This window comes from Myotis brandtii, unplaced genomic scaffold, assembly GCF_000412655.1.
Source record: "Myotis brandtii unplaced genomic scaffold, ASM41265v1 scaffold79, whole genome shotgun sequence".
NCBI classification, from domain to species: domain Eukaryota; kingdom Metazoa; phylum Chordata; class Mammalia; order Chiroptera; family Vespertilionidae; genus Myotis; species Myotis brandtii.
The window spans coordinates 8,359,260-8,379,036 of record NW_005371173.1 but is presented as its reverse complement, the minus strand read 5'-3'; the positions used below and the strand labels follow the sequence as shown (position 1 = coordinate 8,379,036).

The following is a 19,777-nucleotide window of genomic DNA, read 5'->3' as shown; positions in this document are numbered from 1 at the left end:
TTTTGTCCAAACACATAACATTATGACATACAAGAGGCCCGGTGCATGAATTCGTGCACCAGTGGGGTCCCTTGGTCTGGTCAGCGGCATCGGGCTGAAACCAGCTCCCCGACATCCCTTGAGTGTGAAAGGGTCATTCGACCCCCCCCAAAGGGGTAGCCCGGTCCACCGGTGCATGATCAGGGCTGGGGAGGGATGTGGGAGGTTGGCCAACTGGGGAGGGACCATGGGAAGGTTCCAGGGCGTGTCTGGCCTGTCTCACTCAGTCCCAATTGGCCGGACCCCAGCAGCAAGCTAACCTACCAGTCAGAGCATCTGTCCCCTGGTGGTCAGTGCACATCATAGTGACTGGTTGACTGTCTGCCCCCTGGTGGTCAGTGCACATCATAGTGAGCGGCTGAGCGGCCTTAGCATATCATTAGCATATTACGCTTTGATTAGTTGAACGGATGACTGAATGACTGGACACTTACCATATTAGGCTTTTATTATACAGGACAAGAGACCTACAGTGGACTTACAAATAAATGTCAGATCTTACCATTGGGCTGTTGAGAAAAAGCTGTCTGTTGAGGGAAAGCTGCTTGGGCTGGGAAGGCAGGCTGCTGGAAGCTGCCACTGAAGCTGGTGGGAAGACTATAGGGCGCAGGCGTCCCGAAGCCCGCAGGCATGCTCATGGATGCGGTGCCAAAGGTCGCCGCTGACAGGAGAAGAAAAGGGCTGATCACTTACATTTAAAAGGGCACATTTCGTTTCTCATATTCAACATTACAGAAGAGATATCATTTACCTTGAAAAATATTAAGATGTACATTAAAGGCATTCTAAATTTTAAAACTCAACAAAGTCAGTTAAGTTTTAGCACTATACAGTATTACAACCTATAAAATTTATTTTCCTAAAACCCAAAAACCAGAATAAAACTAACGAAGAAAAATTTCTCAAAGTATATTAATAAAATTCAACTCTAAACAGCAATCTACTTTTTAAAGCCCATCATCATGGCAATTCACATGTATACATACTAGTATTTTTTTTTATTGTTTTTCATTTTGTTTTGCTATATATAGTAAAATAGCCCAATATTTAATTTTAACTATTGAACTGTGTACTATAACATAATATGTGAATTCCTGGAAAAAATTTTAGAACCTGTGCTAAGCAGCTCAGCAAAAATAACAAAACTTATAGGAGTCAGATGCAGGCCACGCTAAACCTATGCAGCGTTGTAACCAGAGCCAAATGGGGGAGGGGAATCTTAATAAAAACACTAACACAGTTAAAGGGACATGTTACACTCCTAATAAATCAATTCCAAAAGAAATATACAGACTCCCACATTCCTTTTCTGGACGGTAAATAAAGACTGCTCTGGATAAAGGGTTAAGGAAGGTTAGTACTGCTGAGTTATAAAAATTAGGGCAAAATGTACAAAGATGGAAAAGGACGTGAACTAAGCATTATTAGAAGAGACAAAGCACACAGTGTAAATGAACACTGTGCTCCTCCAAGGCTTGCCACGTCTAGCCACTATTAACTCTGTGGAACAGAGCAGTCACAGGTTGGGGAAATCTGTGTGAACTACCATTACATATGTGGTATGCTGCCATCATTTCCCATTGAAGAATTAACTCAAGAAATAATTCGCATTACTGAAACACAGGTAGTAGCAGAACAGTGTATCACTATTGTTAGAGAAGATTAAGTGTTCTAGGGAAGGCCACAGTGAACTAAGAGCCAATAATGTTGCTTTTAATACAGAATAGTAGTAATTATATAGTGAAATAGTTTTAAGTGATGCTATCAAAAACATAACTCACTTAATTTCCTGATTTAAAAATTTTACTCAATTGTTGATTTTAAGCACAAAAATACTAAAAATGTTACAAAAAATTCTTTTAAAAAAACTAAAAAAATGTTATAGATGTTGTCCAAAGTAATCCTCATAATCCTAATGTTTATAACAATGATCCTCAATGAACCTAATTAGAATGTAAAAAAATTTTAAATTATTTTCTCATTATTAAGGAGAAAAAGAAGGGAAACAGCCACTGGGAAGCAAGTGAATAAAGAATAATAAGCATACTGCGAGGAAACAGGAGGGTTTCATAACAGACAATGCACTGACATAACTTAGACAAATCATTTTTTAAAAAGCACTAAAAAGCAGAACTTAGGGCACAGTTAAACAAAACCAAACTCCATGGAATAATGTGGTAAAATGGTTTGGTATATCAAAAAGGTGTCACTCAAACTACTATAAATTCAAACTCAAGAAAAACAATTGAAAAAGCTGTGACATTCTAATATGACCATGGAGGTAAGCAATAATGCTTTTCAGCATTAAAACATAAATCACTACAGAAGATTTCCATGTAATTTTAAATATAATGCAGTCCCAATGCCACACATTCATGCCCACTCCATTTTAAAACATGGAAGAACTTAATTCCACATGCAGGGATCCAGAACACTAGCAGAAGCTTCCACAAGCAGGCAGACAAACTGCCACAGAAATCTAGACATTAGTTGTGGCCACCTACCAAAATGAGCGTGAGGAAACACTTGAGAATGCATTGCTCCAGAAAGGCCTTATGGAAAGCCATAAAGAGACCAATGTCATTAACTTAATGGTAACTATTGTTAAAATAAAAGTAAATTTGTTTCATTAAAAGTTCTAAAGTTAGAATGTACTCTTACAAAGTAGGTAGCATAATACGTGATAAAACACATCCAGTTTATTTGAACTATATTCATGACACTGTAATGTTTACACTGTTTGCAATAAAGGGGAGATTAGATAATACCAAATGAAGAAACCTTTATGAAATCCATCATTTTAAATAAGCACTTTTTTTTCATGTGAAGATACAATTATATCCATAAAGACTTGTAGGCCTCATGAGTCACACCCAAAAATGCAATTTACAGGATCATCTAAAATGACCTAGCTTCTGCAAAGTCAAACTTTGGAGAGAGCACCTGGATAATACTTGATTTTTATTTACAACTTTTTACATTAACTAGAAATACTTAAAGGTAACTCAAGTAAACTGAGTACTACAAGGGGAAAATTATTCACTGTAGTTCATTAGAAGGTGATTGGCACTCTCAGTTAAAATACAATAGCTGAAAAGACAGAATAAGAAAAAAGCATCTTGCTGAAACTGGTTTGGCTCAGTGGATAGAGCGTCAGCCTGCGGACTGAAAGGTCCCAGGTTCGATTCCGGTCAAGGGCATGTACCTTGGTTGCGGGCGTATCCCCAGTAGGAGATGTGCAGGAGGCAGCTGATGGATGTTTCTCTCTCATTGATGTTTCTAACTCTATCTCTCTCCCTTCCTCTCTGTAAAAAATCAATAAAATATATATATATTTTTAAAAAAGCATCTTGTGTTTTCCCACCTGGCATGACTGAGATCAGAGAGGCTACATATAAATAAATCTAATTAATAAAAAACAAACTTAGGTTATGTAATAGAACCTTTTTGTGTTTTTTTAACCATCTGGGGTGGAATTATTTCTAAAATATATGTCCATTCATTTTAAATGAGCATACTTAACAATTAAATTTGGGGAAGCAGCAATTGAGAAAATACTCAAACATTATACCCAAAATAAAATCAGGTTCCCACAATTTTTAAAATGTTAACATCCTAAAAGAGATATGCACTAGAAAAAGACCTGATCTTAAGACCTCATGTAATAAAGCCCATTCGGCCCTTGCAATCTCATGTCAAGACAGAAACAAGGCAAAAAACCTTCTTATACATGTTTTCTGCTATGGTTGAATGAGTCATATCCAGTAATTCTGAAAGCAGACCACCACAGTAAGTCAGAATTACTGTGTACAAGTCCGATCTCTACAAAAATTGGCTGTGTGGTTCAAAGAAGTCTCATCTCCATACTTGGGCATCCTCCCTGAAAATGAAAGCTGTGACCGAGCATGGTAGGCACTAGTTAACTTCTAAGGTCCTTCTCAAATATGCATTAAGTTCCAGGATTTTATAAACTTTCAGCAAGTATTTGTCTTTAGGAACAAACTCTCCCATCCACTAACCACTCATTTCAGTAAGAAAGAATCCTTATTTTTCTAGTTTGTTCACATGGTTTCTCTGCAATAAATACCTTTTCCAAAACTTGCTGTTCCGTAATTTATATTTCTTACCTGTTGTTCCTCTGGCATTGGTCTGAAATGGATTTGTAGAAGATGCCACAGAAGGACCAGCAGCAGCCACAAATGGATTTGTGGAAGGCGTAGCTTTAAAATATTATAAAGTACACTATAAAATCATAATACATTTATACTAAAATATATAAAAATATATTTAATATATTTATGAAGATAGAAAACTAGCGCTTCCTAATAATAGACTGTTGCTCTGTCATCTGGTTCCCCTGAAAATGCTATACAATATACATTTGGGCTCTATAGAGTGTCCACATTATTCCTCCCCCCTTATCCATGACTCCACTTTCCATGGCTTCAGTTACCAACAGTTAATGGCAGCCCAAAAATATTAAGTGGAAAATTCCAGAAATAAACAATTGACAAGTTCTAAATTATGCTCTAATCTGAGTAACGTGATGAAATCTCTCTCCACCCTGCTCAATTTTTACTTATTAATGGCCCCAAAGCGCAAGAGTAGTGATGCTGGCAATTCATATATGCCAAAGAGAAGCTGTAAAGTGCTTCCTTTAAGTGAAAAGGTGAAAGTTCTCAACTTAATAAGGAAACCAAAAAAAAAAATTGTATGGTCCATAGCCAAATTTTATAAATTAAACTTTATTTCATCATAGGTATGTATGTACAGGAAGAATATAGTAAATATGGGGGTTGGTACTATCTACTGTTTCAGACATCCACTAAGTGTCTTGGAATGTACCTTCCACACATAAAGGGCGACTACCAGAAACACCTACCTCCAAATGGAGCAGGCACACTTGAAGAAGCAGGCTGTGTCTGTGCAGAAGCACCCACTGGCATTGTTCCAAAAACATTGCTGAAAACAAGTATTAAAAGAGTTCTAATTGTTAAAAAAAAAGCAAGCATATTCTATCTATAGGGTGGCCATAAATATGTGAAAACTGATCATTATAAACATACAATGTATCACAGAAGTACTCAAACTTTAGGTCTCATGGCTCATTTATATTCTGAAAAATTACTGAGAACCCCAAAGAACCTTTGCTTCAGTGTGCTCTATTTATCAATAAGCATAGAGTACAAAAATTAAAACAAATTTAAAATATTTTTTATTTAAAAATAACAATAAAGCCATTATTACATGCTAACAAATAAATAGCACTTTATGATAAGTACTAGCGGCCTGATACATGAAATTTGTGCAAGAGTAGGCCTTCGCAGCCCTGGCTACCTCGTGGCCCCACCCCCCGGCCCACTGGTGGTTCCAGAGGTCTTTCCGCCATCTGGTCTAATTAGCATATTAGCTCTTTATTATATAGGATATTTTCTGAAATAAAAAAACTTAATGAGAACAGTAACAATGTTTGATATTTTTGCAAATCCCTTTAGTAGCTGGCTTAACAGAAGATCAATCAGCTGTGACATGTTGTTTAGGTTGATGTATATATATAAAAAACAAAACAAACACAAAACTGGCCTCACATAGATACATAGTTGAACAAAGGAGCATTGTAATAGCTTTTTCAGATAATCCTATATAATAAAAGGCTAATATGCAAATCGAGCGAACGGCAGAACGGCCAGTTGCTATAATGCACACTAACCACTAGGGGGGCAGAGGCTCAAAACAGGAGCTGCCTGCTGGTGGTCAGTGCACTCCCACAGGGGAGGCGATGCTCAGCCAGAAGCCGGGCTCACAGCTGGCGAGCAGTGGCGGTGACAGGAACCTCTCCTGCCTCCGCTGCAGGTGGGCGGTAAGGAGTGAGCGGTCCCGGACTGCGAGAGGGATGTCTGACTACTGGCAGGCGGACATCCCCCAAGGGGTCCTGGACTGCGAGAGGGCGCAGGCCAGGCTGAGGGACACCCCCCCGCCCAGTGTACGAATTTCATGCACCAGGCCTCTAGTTGTGGATATTTTCTTTGTTATCATACCAAAAATAGTGACAATTCCTAAAGGTTAGTTTCAATATGGAATTTGAAACCTTATCAGTGAACTGTTTTTTGCTGGATTAAAGTTAACATTCATTAGTCTATCTTGCACTTTAAATGAATTTTTATTGATGTCCTATCATCTGGAAAATACTTGATGCCAATCTTCCAAATGTCAACACATTTCCTTATGCAAAATTAAAAAATAAAACACATCACATTCATAAATATCACCACTCACTCATCAGAAAGATAATGAAAAGCTGTCTGTCATGCTCATGGTAGAGTTGAGAAATTTTCCAAAATTCTAATATTTGATTTAATGTGTGATTATTATCAGTTATTTTCATAAAATGACAGGTTTAAATACTCTATTTTTTAGAAAATATTGTCAAATATCCAAATCTGAATAATCTTGGTTTGCCTACCAGTTATCTTCCAAGGAAAAACGGTGTTTCAGAAAACAAGTGGCTGGTTCATCCCACAACAACCAAACAAGACAGCCATCATACCTCAATGAGCAGCAGACCTACCTGATGCATACTTTACTTCCACAAACAGAAAATAGACATGTTTAAGGATCAAGATTTAATAAAATTAATTTGTTGACATTTCTTCAAGAATGTTCATAAGCCCTCGCCGGTGGCTCTGCTGGTTGGAGCACCATCCCCTACACCTTTTGCAGGTTTGATTCCCAGTTGGGGCACATGTGGGAGGCAACTAATAGATGTTTCAATTGCACATGATGTTTCTCTCCATCTCTCCCTCTAAAATCAATTTTTTTTTAAAAAAAAACATGTCCTCGGGTGAGGATTAAAATAATAATTAGAAAAACAGAGATGAATAAAACAATGTATACGTAAGTCACCTGTATTTCTGTATAACTTAACTCTAAAATCAAGAAGTCAAAACTGCTTCTTGATTAGAGCTTTTAACGATCTAATGTTAAAATGTGTCAGACTTCCTGCTACAGAGAATTCCTTTATACCAGATATATTTGAACACAATAATAGATATGTCTATTCATAAATACCAATATGACACTGAAGAGATATAGAATTAGTGTTCTGTTCTGGTGCAAACATTTCTAAAAATGTGTATTTACAACTAAGGCTATAAAATGTTACTTTCAGTATTTAGTCTTCATGACTAAAAACTGTACCTTAAAAGTATATAATTTCCGAAATGAATTCTCTGCTGAGTATAATTAAATCTGTAGATAGCTGTCCATTTTGAGATGTGTACATACTCTTAGTTACATTTTGGTGTTCAAGAAAATAAAACTTTTGATTAAATGAAAAAATAGAATTGGGCAGTTAATCAAGGATTATATTTTAATTAGCAAATTAAACTGTTTCCTCAAATTTATAAAAATATTCAATAATTTTAAAATTATGCCCTAGTCATTATTTAACAACATTATTATTCAGAGTTGAAAAAAGATTTAAACACAAAGACAAGGTACCTGCTGGCATTACTTGTGGAAGTGTACCCATTATTGGAGGTGGCTGCAGAGCTGAAAACGCTGTCTAGTTCTGCCAGAGCTGCATACTTGTCTGAAGACGCACTTGACTGACTGGGAAGTGAAACCACAGAACTAACAGGAGCTTTACCTGCGGTCCCAAAGCCACTCCCCTGATCACCACCTGTGAACAAATAAATTATCCCCAAAACTTAAAGGTATACTTCCAATTTATCAACCAGATTTCCCATGCAACACATGTAAATTTACAACTGATTTGGAGCTAAGCAAATAAATAGGATTCCAGAATCATATCTAATAATGTAGAAAATATTGGACAAGATTAGTTGCAACATATACTGCTGTGGAAAAGACAGAATACTGCTTCTATAACAAAAAACTAAGACTCTGTGCCAGTAACAGGTTTAGAGTGTGCATAAAGAAGAAATTCGCAAAAAGTGTTATTTAACATCTCTGATACAGGTGTATTGCATTCAAGTAAACATATAAATTCATAAAATACAGGACCCTGATGTGAACAATCAATTAATATCATTTTCCCAGGGTTGTCCATAATAAAAAATAGATAGTAATGAGAAGAAATACTTACTGCACACTTACTATGTGCCAAACACTGTTGTAAATGCCTTACATGTAATAACACAACCCCATGAGTTCAATGCTATTCACTATCCTCATTATGGAGATGAAAAAGTAGGCCCTGCAGCCTGAAAGCATACCCTTGCTCTTCACCACTGTACTACGCACTTTGAGAGGCAAAATACTGGCCTTCAAGACCAAACTAGGCATAAGAATATACTGTAAAAATCATTTTAAAAAATTACGAAGATATTAATAGAAAGTCATTCAAAATAAATATATTATAGAAACCACCGAATAGCCTTCCAGTCAGTTCTATGTGTAAGATTCTTAACCTTGTATAGCCACAGAACAGTAAAGCAGGCTTTCTAAGACAAAATTAAATTTCTGTCCATTACTTTCTTTTAAAACCAGAAGTAAACAAATTAGTTTCTATGACTTCAGTTTTGTAGTTGATATTTCAGATCCTAAAAGTCATGAAATTTAGTGTAAACGAAATTTCTAACCACCCACTAAGAAAAGCATAGCATCCTTAGATTTTAATAAATACAACCAAATGTAAAGGACTGTTTAATATAGAAATTTTTATTTAAAGTTTGATTACCTTGTCCAGCACTGAAGATATTGTCTAAATTAGCAAGTGCTGCATATTTGTCTGCAGCCTGAAGACCAGCTTTATTTGTTGCAACTTTACTAAAGGTTGTTGCTGTTTGATGACTCTGGGAAGTACTGAAGGTTCCAAAATCAGCACTGGAGGATTTGGGGAAGTTATCAAAATGAGCAAAATTAGCATTTACTGATCCAGCACTTCCACCTGTAACAGAATAAACAGAACACTTGAAATATCTAGATTTTTCTCAATATCCTGTGGTAGGTAATATGACAATTAAATTAAGTATTCTATAAGGAATCTGCATTCCTACGCATTCAACTTTAACCATCTACATATGACTTTTTATAATTTGCAAATCTAGATTTCCAAAGGCCCTGGCAACATGAAGTTACACATTTCTATGTGTAATTATCTACCCTGGAGTAAAAGATATAATTCACCTGGTTTGAGATTCATTACGATATACAACATTCAACTATATACTATCACCTTTTACTAGTCCTCCTGCTAATAAGATGCAAAGTATCTGACAATACAAGTTTTTGTAGCTTCTAAAAAATAACTTGGTTGAAACAAATCCCAGGAATAGAAATTTAAAATTCTTAAGATGTACTATTTTGATCCAGAGTTTCTTAACAGGTGATCTTTGAGCTCCAGACTTATTTTATTTGAAGAGCTATTATTTAATTCCACATAGTAATTTAATGCTCATATACCATGGTATCCTCAAAAAATCATGAACTATTTTATATATTTCAAAGAATAAAAATTATAGTATACAATATCAAAATAGTTTAAATATTATAGCAATTTTTTTACTTTATAGAGCATAATTCACTTACAGGTATATATCCTACTAAAATTTTAAAGTCTATTCTGTAATCTAGAGACTTCTTTAAAGTACTACCAAAGACTAAAGCTAATATATTTCATTCTATGCTTTTGTCCTAACTTTTGATACCAGTTCTTTATGCCTACACATTAGTTTCAGCAATCAAAATAATTTATGTGTAGTTTTATATTAAAGTGATACGAAGCACACATAGATATTTTAAAAACAGAACGGATACACCCCTATCAAAAAAAAAAACCACACTTTCCATCAATCTGATTTTTAAACATTCTAAAACATTATGTACAGATAAAATTTCTCAGGCATTGAAACTCTGGTTGTTTCCAATTAAAATTCAGTAATGTGCATATTTAAATGATTGTGATCTTCTATAAGTAGTTGGTGAACAAAGTAAATACTAAAGCTTTCAAAGTTTATATGAAGAATTTTATTTCAACTTAAAATTGGAATTATTAAATCAACTAACTCTCTTATTGTATACTACTGTGTTCTCTTGAGTTGAGGAATAGTGAAGGGAAAGTAAAAGTGAGAATTTATGAAGATTATTAAAAGATGATTAACATTCTATAAGTGAAAAATCCATGGAATACAGCATAAAACAAATTAGTAAAAGATGCCTACTTGACTAGAGAACTTACTGTTGGTAGCCTGGAGAGGAAAAGCAGAAGTAAATTCACCAAAACTGCAGCTAGATGAAAGCATTCTAAATGCTGGATAGCCAGAAATTATGTTAATGAAAGTTAAAGGGGGAAAAAAAATAAAGAAAATTGAAAGAAAAAGCTTTAAGACAATACACAGATTCAAGCTGAAAGCAAAGTAATCAGCCAAAGATCTAAACATGGGTTCAATGAGTTTTGGAAAACAATATATTTTATGGAAGAGTATTCAATGTTTAAAGACCAGTTCTTGCACAGAAAATGATGTCCCAGTTTGATTAAAGCAATCCTTAAATAACCTACTCTTGACTAATGACATTTATTTTTCAAGATTGTTGCCTAAAAATTACTTCTACTTTTAGTTCTATGGAAGCAATAAATTAGCTTCCTTTACTTAGAGCCTAAATCACAATGTGTTGTTTGAACCTAAAAAACTTTAGTACTTTAATCCTTCTTTACATAAGAAGTTTAAGATTCATGTGCAGGAAAAGGAGAATTCTGTGAATTAGACAACATACCAAAGAGTTTAGAAAAACAAATGAACACACAACAAAATAAAGATTTCAGGTTTCCCCAGAGCTTTGCTAGATAGAAGTATTGTAAATTCAGATAATTATAGAATTTAAGTTTAGAGTAATTTTCAAAACTACATCTAGAGAGTTTTACTCTATTTTTTTAAAGTAAACATTTAGGCATAATGCTGGAGAAGCTCTACCTGTAGTTTGGGGCTGAAAAGGAGAATGACTTGCTGTGGGGAAACCTCCAAAATTACTCGAACCACTAGACTGTCCAAATGCAACAAAGTTTGCAAAATCTGCATTTGCAGAATTCTGGGCTGTAAATGGTAAGGAACAATACATGTTAATGAATATGAAAACTATAAAAAAATATATGACAAAAGAATTTGAGAATTTTATGAAAGGTTTCTACATCTTAGAGCTCACTTCAAAGACATTTAGAGATCAGATTTTAAATCCTATCAGTGTTTACTTAGCCTAATTTCAAACAATTTATAAAAGGTTATCCAGAAATTTCCAAAAACACTTTGTACACTGATAAATTTGTATGCAATACATACTGAGTGACCTCAGGAATAGTATCATAAATGTAACCCTATTAAAGAAAACTCTGAATTAAGAGCACTAAATACATGAATTACAATAAAGCAGATAGAAATTTAGGATATAGGATACATTCTGGAAAATTCATATTTAAAATAGATGAAATCTAAAACTGACATAAAAATTAGTATCTTCTTTTTGATTCTTTCTTTTTTTTAAGTTCACAACTTTGCATACCATGGCATTTAAAAATAAGCTTGAATGTATAACAAGACATGATTGTCAAACAAATAGAAATATTCACATTCTATTAGAAGCTTGCCACTTTCAAACACATTAAAATGTAAGAAACTATGAAAAATAGTAAAAATTATAACATAAATGCACTCATACTCAGTGAAAAAGACCCACTGGTATTTCCCACTGGTCATCAACCTAACAGCAAAATTCTAGGCTTCTCTAAATTATGCAATTATGTCCTCTAAAAAAATCTCAATTCAAGAGATTTTTTTAGAGAACAAAACAGATGCTGGGTAAGATTTTTATAAAGGATCTGATGAGAATAAGAAGTGGTTGATATGAGGAAAAAGGAATGCTAAGTGACAAGAATGAAAAGAATGTCCAAAAAATAGACATCAACATAAATCTTTTGCAGGCATTTCTACTTCTAGGAAGTTTTTGTAAAGCAATAATCTTGTAAATGTGTGCGGCTGTTTGTAATAGCTAAGCATGTTTTTTTATGATGAAAAAATTAGAAACTCAAATAGCCAGCAATGAGGGAAACACTGCAATACATTATGGAACATCATATGATGGATATAATGCAGCCATTTAAAAAATCATGTAAAATAATATTCAATTTTATACAAAAATGTTGATGACAAAGTACATACGGTTAATAAATTCCAGATACATTTTCATCTACTTTTTAAAATATGGTATTACATACTTAAAAATCTGTATTTTGATTAACTCGAAATAGGAGATTTCAAATAGTTACCTATTTCCTTTTTTGTTTGCCTGAATTTACCAAGCTGTTGTAATGAATATGTATTATACTCGTAAACAAAATAATAAAAGTTACTAAACAACAAAATTTTCCATTAACAGAGCTCAACATATTGTAGGAAGAAAATCAGAAAAACTTAAAGCAGTTTATGTAATTACTGTTCTGTATGTATCTGAAAGGGTATGACAGTAGGGGAGGAAATGTACCTAAAATAGACCCCTTTCACTAGGTACCTGTCCCATTTCCCTTCTTGGGTACTCGCACCTAGCACTGCTGAAATGTGGGGTGCTATCCCACGTCACTGGTCACACTTTGTTCTTGAGAACCTTTTTAAAACACGTTTGTCCTAGCCCTCAAACAGTATACAGAAATACATAAATTAAAAGGCTGGTTATTGCTTAACAATATAAAATGCTGTATTTGCAAGATGTCCCAATATTTTGTCATTATTTTTACTTAAAATTCAATTTCTTTATAGGCTAAAATTTTACATTCCCAAAAGTAAATATAATGGAAAAAATGTTAACAAATTTTAAAATTAATTTCTTGAAAAATATTTTGGAATACCTATACAGTTTAAGTAACAAATATAATACAAGTTTAAACAAAGTTACCATTTAGTATTGCTAAGAACAGTAAGCAAGTACAATTTAGTGCAAAGGGAGTCTGAGATAAAAATCAGAGAATTCCATCCTAACATAAGTAACTATAAAGTCTTAGACAAGCCCCTCAATTGTTCTGGCTCTACCAGTTTTCTTATTAGCAAAATGAGAGGATTCACTAGATGGTCTCCACTTACAAATCCTGCATTATGATTCTACAATTTATGAGACAACAGAAATTCTTAAAGAGTTTTGAAATACTACCCCCCCCCGCCCCGCAAAAAAAAATTCCTATTAAAAGGCCAAATAAGTTTATAAGGGCAAAATATATAATATACATATAGATAATGCAAATATAAACCAAACGAATAGAGAACATGGTAGAGAAAATTCTCAAATTTAGAATGGGCTATATTCCAAAAGGTAAACTTCTAAGTTTTTAAAATAATTTAATTATACATTTGAGAACAAATGAAACATATCTGTCCCTTGTAGAAATAGAAATTAGGTCCCGAAGGTAGTTTATCCTTTATAATCTCAAACATATATGAATATATAGTGTTTAATATATATTCTAGGCTTATATTTAGAACTTAAAAAGGGGAAAATATATATTTAATGTTTCAAACATCATTAGGAAAAAAATCAGTTCAATACAATCCATTTAGTTAAGTCAAGTCTACTTCATCCACACTTACATTTTCCCAGTGTTTTCCAACCAGAGCACCAAACACATTAATTCTTTGTGAAATTTCTATCCGTTTTTATTTGTAGACCCTGTATCTATTCAGTCTGCAGCAACTGGTTATAATGACTTTTAAAATTTCTAAGTACTGTGGAATAAAACTTTGGTAAACTTGACTTTGGTAATTAAGCTCTAATAAATTTAATGATGTAAAACTTACTATCTGGAGCCTTAAGCAATCTCCAAACAAAGAAATCCAAACTAAAAAGAATGTGACAAAACAGTAAAGATATGTTTTAAATAATCTTATTTCAAAATGTCCAAAGAAGTCGACTAAGTTTAAAATTTAAGGTAACAAGTTAATGAGCCTGAATCTTGCTGAGAGCTGTGTTTCCTTTTCAATGAGAAACAGGTACTCATGAGAAAGGATGAGATGGAATTGAACAGCCCTCATCATATTCAGCTGGCAGGATACACTTTGTTTCACCTAAGAAAAAATTTAAATTTTTTCCATCAATTTCCAACATTTCAAAAGAAAACATTTTACTTTAAATATGATTGCTGGCTTTTCTTAAAAGAAAATTAACATATTAGTAATCCTGAACCTCTATTTCCGTGTGGCAACAGGAGATTAGAACATCCCCCTTTAAAAAGGGCACCATGGTTTCTTACACATTGTACTGTATTATTCATTTGTGTTTAACTGGGTAGAGCAAGTTAATTGAGTTTGACACCTTTGGTATAAGCTGTGACAAAATTTAATTACAGTTTATAGTTCATAGGTTTTATGATATGTTTATTTAATAACTATTAAATTCCGTAAGTAAATTGTTTCTAACTGCATGCATATCTCTGTGGAAGATAAAATTTTTTAAAGAAGTACTTCAGCTGATAAAGGAATGATAAATTTAGGATATCACAACTTTGTATAATAGATCCCAGTATTGGGCACCAAGAGCTAATATTACCAAATTAGGCAATCAATATTATGTGCCTCTTAAACCCTAAGTAGCAGGTTTTCCCCGTCCACCACTACCCTGCTCTAAAAAAGAACCGGGCCCTAGCTGGTTTGGCTCAGTAGATAGAGCATTGGCATGCAGACTGAAGGGTCCCAGGTTCGATTTGAGTCAAGGGCACATGCCTGGTTGTGGGCTCAATACCCAGTAGTGGGTGTGCAGGAGGCAGCCGATCAATGATTCTCTCATCATTGATGTTTCTATCTCTCTCCTCCCTTCTTTTCTGAAATCAATTAAAATATATATTTTTAAAAAATAATAAAAATATAAATAAAAAAGAACCGGTAACAGATCAAGTATCTATCAATTTACAGAAAATACAGAAGACAGAAACCTGATAAAGGACCCCAGAGTGGTACAATCAACACACTCAGACTGCCTAAAACTCAACAGGACAAATAACCTAATTTCCTAAACAAATTACAAAAAAAAAAAAGGGGGGGGGATGGAGGAAGAACCTATAGACTAAGAGACATATCTCACAATTGCAATGTGCAGACCTTGAAACCTGACCTGAAAAAACTGTGTATGTGTGTGTTTGAACTGGAATGGAAATTTGAATAGTAATGCATTATTATTATTAGTGGCCCGGTGCACGAATTCATGCACATTGAAAGGAAATTAGAAGAAATATTTTAGTATCACTATTCGCCCTTCTCTGTAAGTGTCAACCAAATTCACAATAGACAATTACAGGTGGAAACACACGTGTGATTGGTGCCAGTGAGAGCTTTATATGTATCGCGCATGAGAGAGTCAACTTAGCCTTTATAGATATAGAACAAACTTGCTTAATTAGACCTGCTATCTGAGTTAGCTAAACTTTTTCCAGCCCAGTGAAGCACCCCATCTTCCCTTACAGGTAATTGTCAGCAACACAGCAGTAAATATCAACATGAAGCACATTATTATTGTAGATCATGCAGGGAGAACAAAGGGTAAAGTATTTAACTGCAGCAGTGTTAGACTATATTCTGAACAGTGAGAAAACCTGAAGTCATTTTCAAGGTCCACCATTTCTTACTTCTTTTCAGTCGGGTCAAGTTTATAAACTTTCTAAATCTCCGTTTTCTGGCTAATAAAAAAATAGGATTCCACTGAGTCTCCTATCTACCTATTCCAGGACTTCTGTGAGGATCAAATGAGATGAGGCAGGGGAAAACGCTTCACTGACATTTGGTTACAGTGTAAAATGTTTCCACCTGGCTATAAAGCAAGTAGTGTTCCTGGGCTGAAGAAACTCCAAGGAGGCTAGTCACTAGGGAGAGGAAGCCCGGCGTTGCTATTTGGGGTGGCCTGCGGGGATCGGGCCAAAACCCACAGTCCAACACCGCCTGCCAATCATGCCTGCTGCTCCCGCTCAGCCTGGCCCGCTACACATGCCGCAGGCTCGCACCCAGTCAGTCCCGATCAGGAGAGGCTTGCACCGCCACAGCAGCATTTGCCAGCTGTGAGCCCTGTGTCTGGCGCCCATCCCAAGGGGAGTGGGGGGGCCAGGATGCTTTCGGCTGGGATGCCCTTGCTGTCCTAGGATCCGGATGTGTCCAGCTGATGTTCGCGCAAGTTGTCGGGAGCCACCTGGCAGCCGCTTTTATATCATTTCCTCCTGGTAGAGCGTCTAGAGAGGGGAAGCGGCCACAGTGCCCGAGACAGACTTCTAGGAGGCTGGAGGCGCTGTCAGGGTCGTGCCGGTGGTGCAGGTCGGTCGGTGCCTAGCCCTTCTCCGGAGATTGGAACTGCAGGACTATTGAGTGGCTGCCACCGGGCTGGTGGGTCACCAGGATGGGTTGGTCAGCTGAGCAGAGCTCCCGCAGCAGTCAGATATCCCTCTGGCAACCCAGGAGCCCTCGGGGGATGTCCACTTGGCAGCGGGGAGCAGGCCTAAGCTGCAGTCGGACAGCCTTAGCGCTGCTGAGGAGGTGGGAGAGGCTCCCGCCACCACTGCTGTGCTGGCAGCCATCAGTCGGGCTTGTGGCTGAGCAGAGCTCCCCCTGTGGGAGCGCACTGACCACCAGGGGGCAGCTCCTGCATTGAGCATCTGCCCCCTGGTGGTCAGTGTGTGTCATAGTGACCAGTCATTCCCAGTCATTCTGCTGTTAGGGTCAATTTGCATATTATCCTTTTATTATATTGAAGGGGGTCCTGGATCAGGGTGGGGGTCCCGCTGGGGTGCCTGGCCAGCCTGGGTGAGGGGCTGATGGCTGTTTTCAGACTGACCAAGCCCCCTGGCAACTGAAGCTCCCAGCCTTCCTTTTCTTGTTTGTTTTTCTTATTCGCTCCAGCTCCGTGGCCATGGCGACTGGAAGCAGGTATCTGGGGTTTATTCACCTTCTATAATTGAAACTTTGTTGCTTTGAGTGTAACTCAAAGCAGGCCACGGCAGGCTGGTTTCCTCCATCACTGGAGCAAGCAAGCCTCCTGCTCACTCCAGCTCCGTGGCTGCCGGCCGCCATCTTGGTTGGGTTAATTTGCATATAGTTGCTCTGATTGGCTGTGGGCGTGGCTTAAGGCATAGCGAAAGTACGGTCAATTTGCATGTTTGTCTTTTATTAGTATAGGATTATTATTGTTATTATTATTATTTAGGGAGTGGTAATACTACCAGCATTATGTTTGACAAAGGAAATCTTATTTTACAGATACATATAAAATAGGTATTTAAGAATAAATTAGTATGTCTAAATTTGCTTCAAAGTAACTTGAGAAGAAATGGACTAGAATGAGAAATAAAACCAGATTAGCCATAAGTGATGAGTACATGAAGGTTATATTATCATTTCTGAATATCTGAAATTGTCCCTATCAAAGGGTTAAAAAATATTTACTAGTCTTTCCCCAGTTTTCTATGGAAAGAGGTCATGTCAATACCTGACATTAAGTATAGTCTCTTTTGTGATTAAAAAGCAACTGCTAGGGTTACATGATTTATACACCCCAACAGGTATGAATGACCGGACATTCTCAACAGAATATGTAAACAAACAAACAAAAAGGTTATTGCACTAGCCAGTGTGGCTAAGTGGTTAGAGTGTCATCATCCCAAGCACCGAAGGGCTATGGATTTGATTCCTGGTCAAGGGCACATACCTGGTTGCAGATTCCATCCCCAGCCCTGGTTGGGCACATACAGGAGGCAACCAATAGATGTGTCTCTTTCCCCCTACCCTCTTCCCTCCCTTCCACTCACCCTAAAAGGAAAACAAAACAAAACAAGCAAAAGAAAATTTTTAAAAAAAGGAAAAATATCCTTGGGTGAGGATTAACAAAACAAACAAACAAACAAACAAACAAAAAAGGTTGTTTCTGGTATTTTATACACATCTCTAATAAAAATTCTTGGGGAAAAAACACTTACCTGCATGACTGTTGAAATGTGCAAAGTTAGCAAAATTGGCTGTAGCTGATGACTGAGAAGCTGGAGCAGCAAATATGTCTGAGCCAAGATCACTTAAAAGGTCAAACTTCTTTTCCTGCTGCTGTCCTTGAGAGCGACCTACAACAGGGGACTATAAACCACATATTAGCTATAAAGCGTTTCCAGTCAGATCTGCTAAATTTTTACCACACTATTCCCAACTAATCAAGCTTAAAACACAGTTTAAAAATTACAGTCTTCTATTTGTGGTTTTGGTACTTTGATATTTTTTAAAAAGCACCAATTTTCACTATCTATTCCCAAATTATCTCTCAATTTTAATTACAGAGTCAAAAGCAAAGAAACACAATTATAATAGTGGTCACACCTCATGAGAAAGGATGGACTTACTGCTAAGACAGCGATAAGACTTTCAAAGAATGCATCCTTTATACATAAGAAGAGTTACAAAATACTGGCTTAATCCCTCTCTCCATTTTTCACTCAAACTTTCTGTAAAAACAGAGCAATTTATCCAAATGCCCTAGTATGCATTATTAAAAGAGTGGGATTTAATTCAAATAGTACCATGCCTCAGAATCATTCTTGTGTAGGGTAGACGCTGTAATGTCACACAGTAACAGATTTGTCACAGCTCAGTCAACTGTAATGAAGTGCAGAAGTACAAACTTTAGGTACCAACTTATCAAAAACTTTCAGTCTATTCAGTTTTTTAGAATAAGATATATACTGCAATGCAAAGACACCTGTGCTTTACAAATCGGGCATGGGGGGGGAGGAGGGATTACACTGCTTGAGAAATCCTTTCCTATAAAAGTACATCACAGAGGCTAAATTGTTCTAACTCTGATGGTTACCACAGATTCATTTTTTATAATGTATGTTATATAACAGATAGCTATAGCAATATTCCTGTAGACCTTCACAAAGCTGTGGAGAATTCAAAGAAACTCATATTAGCAACAGCAAAGGAGCAAATAAATACAACTTCCAACCACTTAACCAACAATGCTTAAATGTATTATAAACCACTGGCACATAATGCTACTGGTATACAAGGTTATGCTACTGTCTTTAAAAAGTCTCAAATTCATGCCATTCAGTCCTCAAGTAGAAGCCTCTACATTCTACAAAGACTTAACAACTACTCACCTGACTAGGTGTGCCCTTATTTAGGTGCAGGGCTGCTGCTGAATCTCCTAAAAGAGATTTCAGTGGTTTGACCTCAGGTGTGCTGCTTGTGCTACTGGCAGAGGAGCCTGAAATCGATGCATGAACAGATGCCACTACTTTGGCTTGTTCTGGTGGGACATACCTAAAACACATGAAAAGTTGAACAGGTAGTTAATTAAGAAAAATATAGGAAATGTCATACTCAAAAATGATAAGCAAAATTCTAATTTTGCATGAATGTTGATATTAATCTTATTTCAAACCCCTCTGGGGCCCTGTCTTGGTAGCTCAGTTAGAGCAACATCCCGGTGCACCAAGGTTGTGAGTTCAATCTCCAGTCAAGGCACATACAAGAATCAACAAATGAATATATAAATAAATGGAACAAAAATTGATGTTTCTCTTTCTCGCTCACTCTCCCTTCCTACTTCCCTTCCTAAAAGTCAATAAATAAATTTTTTGAAAACTCTCTTGGAGTTTACTTAGTTTTTCTAAGATAAAAAAATTAACTGCTTTTTTATAAGACAGCAGACCAATCATGATGAATAGTTAATACTATAATTTAATTTTTAAAATCTCAAGTATTGTAAGATCATA

The 19,777-nt window shown here is 36.1% G+C and overlaps 1 protein-coding gene across 20 annotated transcripts in view; it reads right to left on the bottom strand.

Moving 5' to 3' along the window:
* AGFG1 (ArfGAP with FG repeats 1) overlaps positions 1–19,777 on the bottom strand; it is a 66,920-nt gene that overhangs the window by 4,325 nt on the left and 42,818 nt on the right. For 13 of the 20 annotated variants that reach the window (XM_014531093.1, XM_014531094.1, XM_014531085.1 and 10 more), the window contains 10 exons: positions 19,160–19,322; positions 17,987–18,137; positions 10,974–11,093; positions 10,241–10,312; positions 8,741–8,950; positions 7,540–7,720; positions 4,922–5,001; positions 4,167–4,259; positions 2,544–2,591; positions 542–700 (listed from right to left, as the gene is read on the bottom strand). In XM_014531093.1, the coding sequence (XP_014386579.1) occupies positions 542–700; positions 2,544–2,591; positions 4,167–4,259; positions 4,922–5,001; positions 7,540–7,720; positions 8,741–8,950; positions 10,241–10,312; positions 10,974–11,093; positions 17,987–18,137; positions 19,160–19,322 (1,277 nt within the window). Of the gene's footprint in view, positions 1–541; positions 701–2,543; positions 2,592–4,166; positions 4,260–4,921; positions 5,002–7,539; positions 7,721–8,740; positions 8,951–10,240; positions 10,313–10,973; positions 11,094–17,986; positions 18,138–18,574; positions 18,651–19,159; positions 19,323–19,777 lie in introns of those variants that run through there. The other 7 variants (XM_014531097.1, XM_014531083.1, XM_014531100.1 and 4 more) reach the window with 6 other exon arrangements.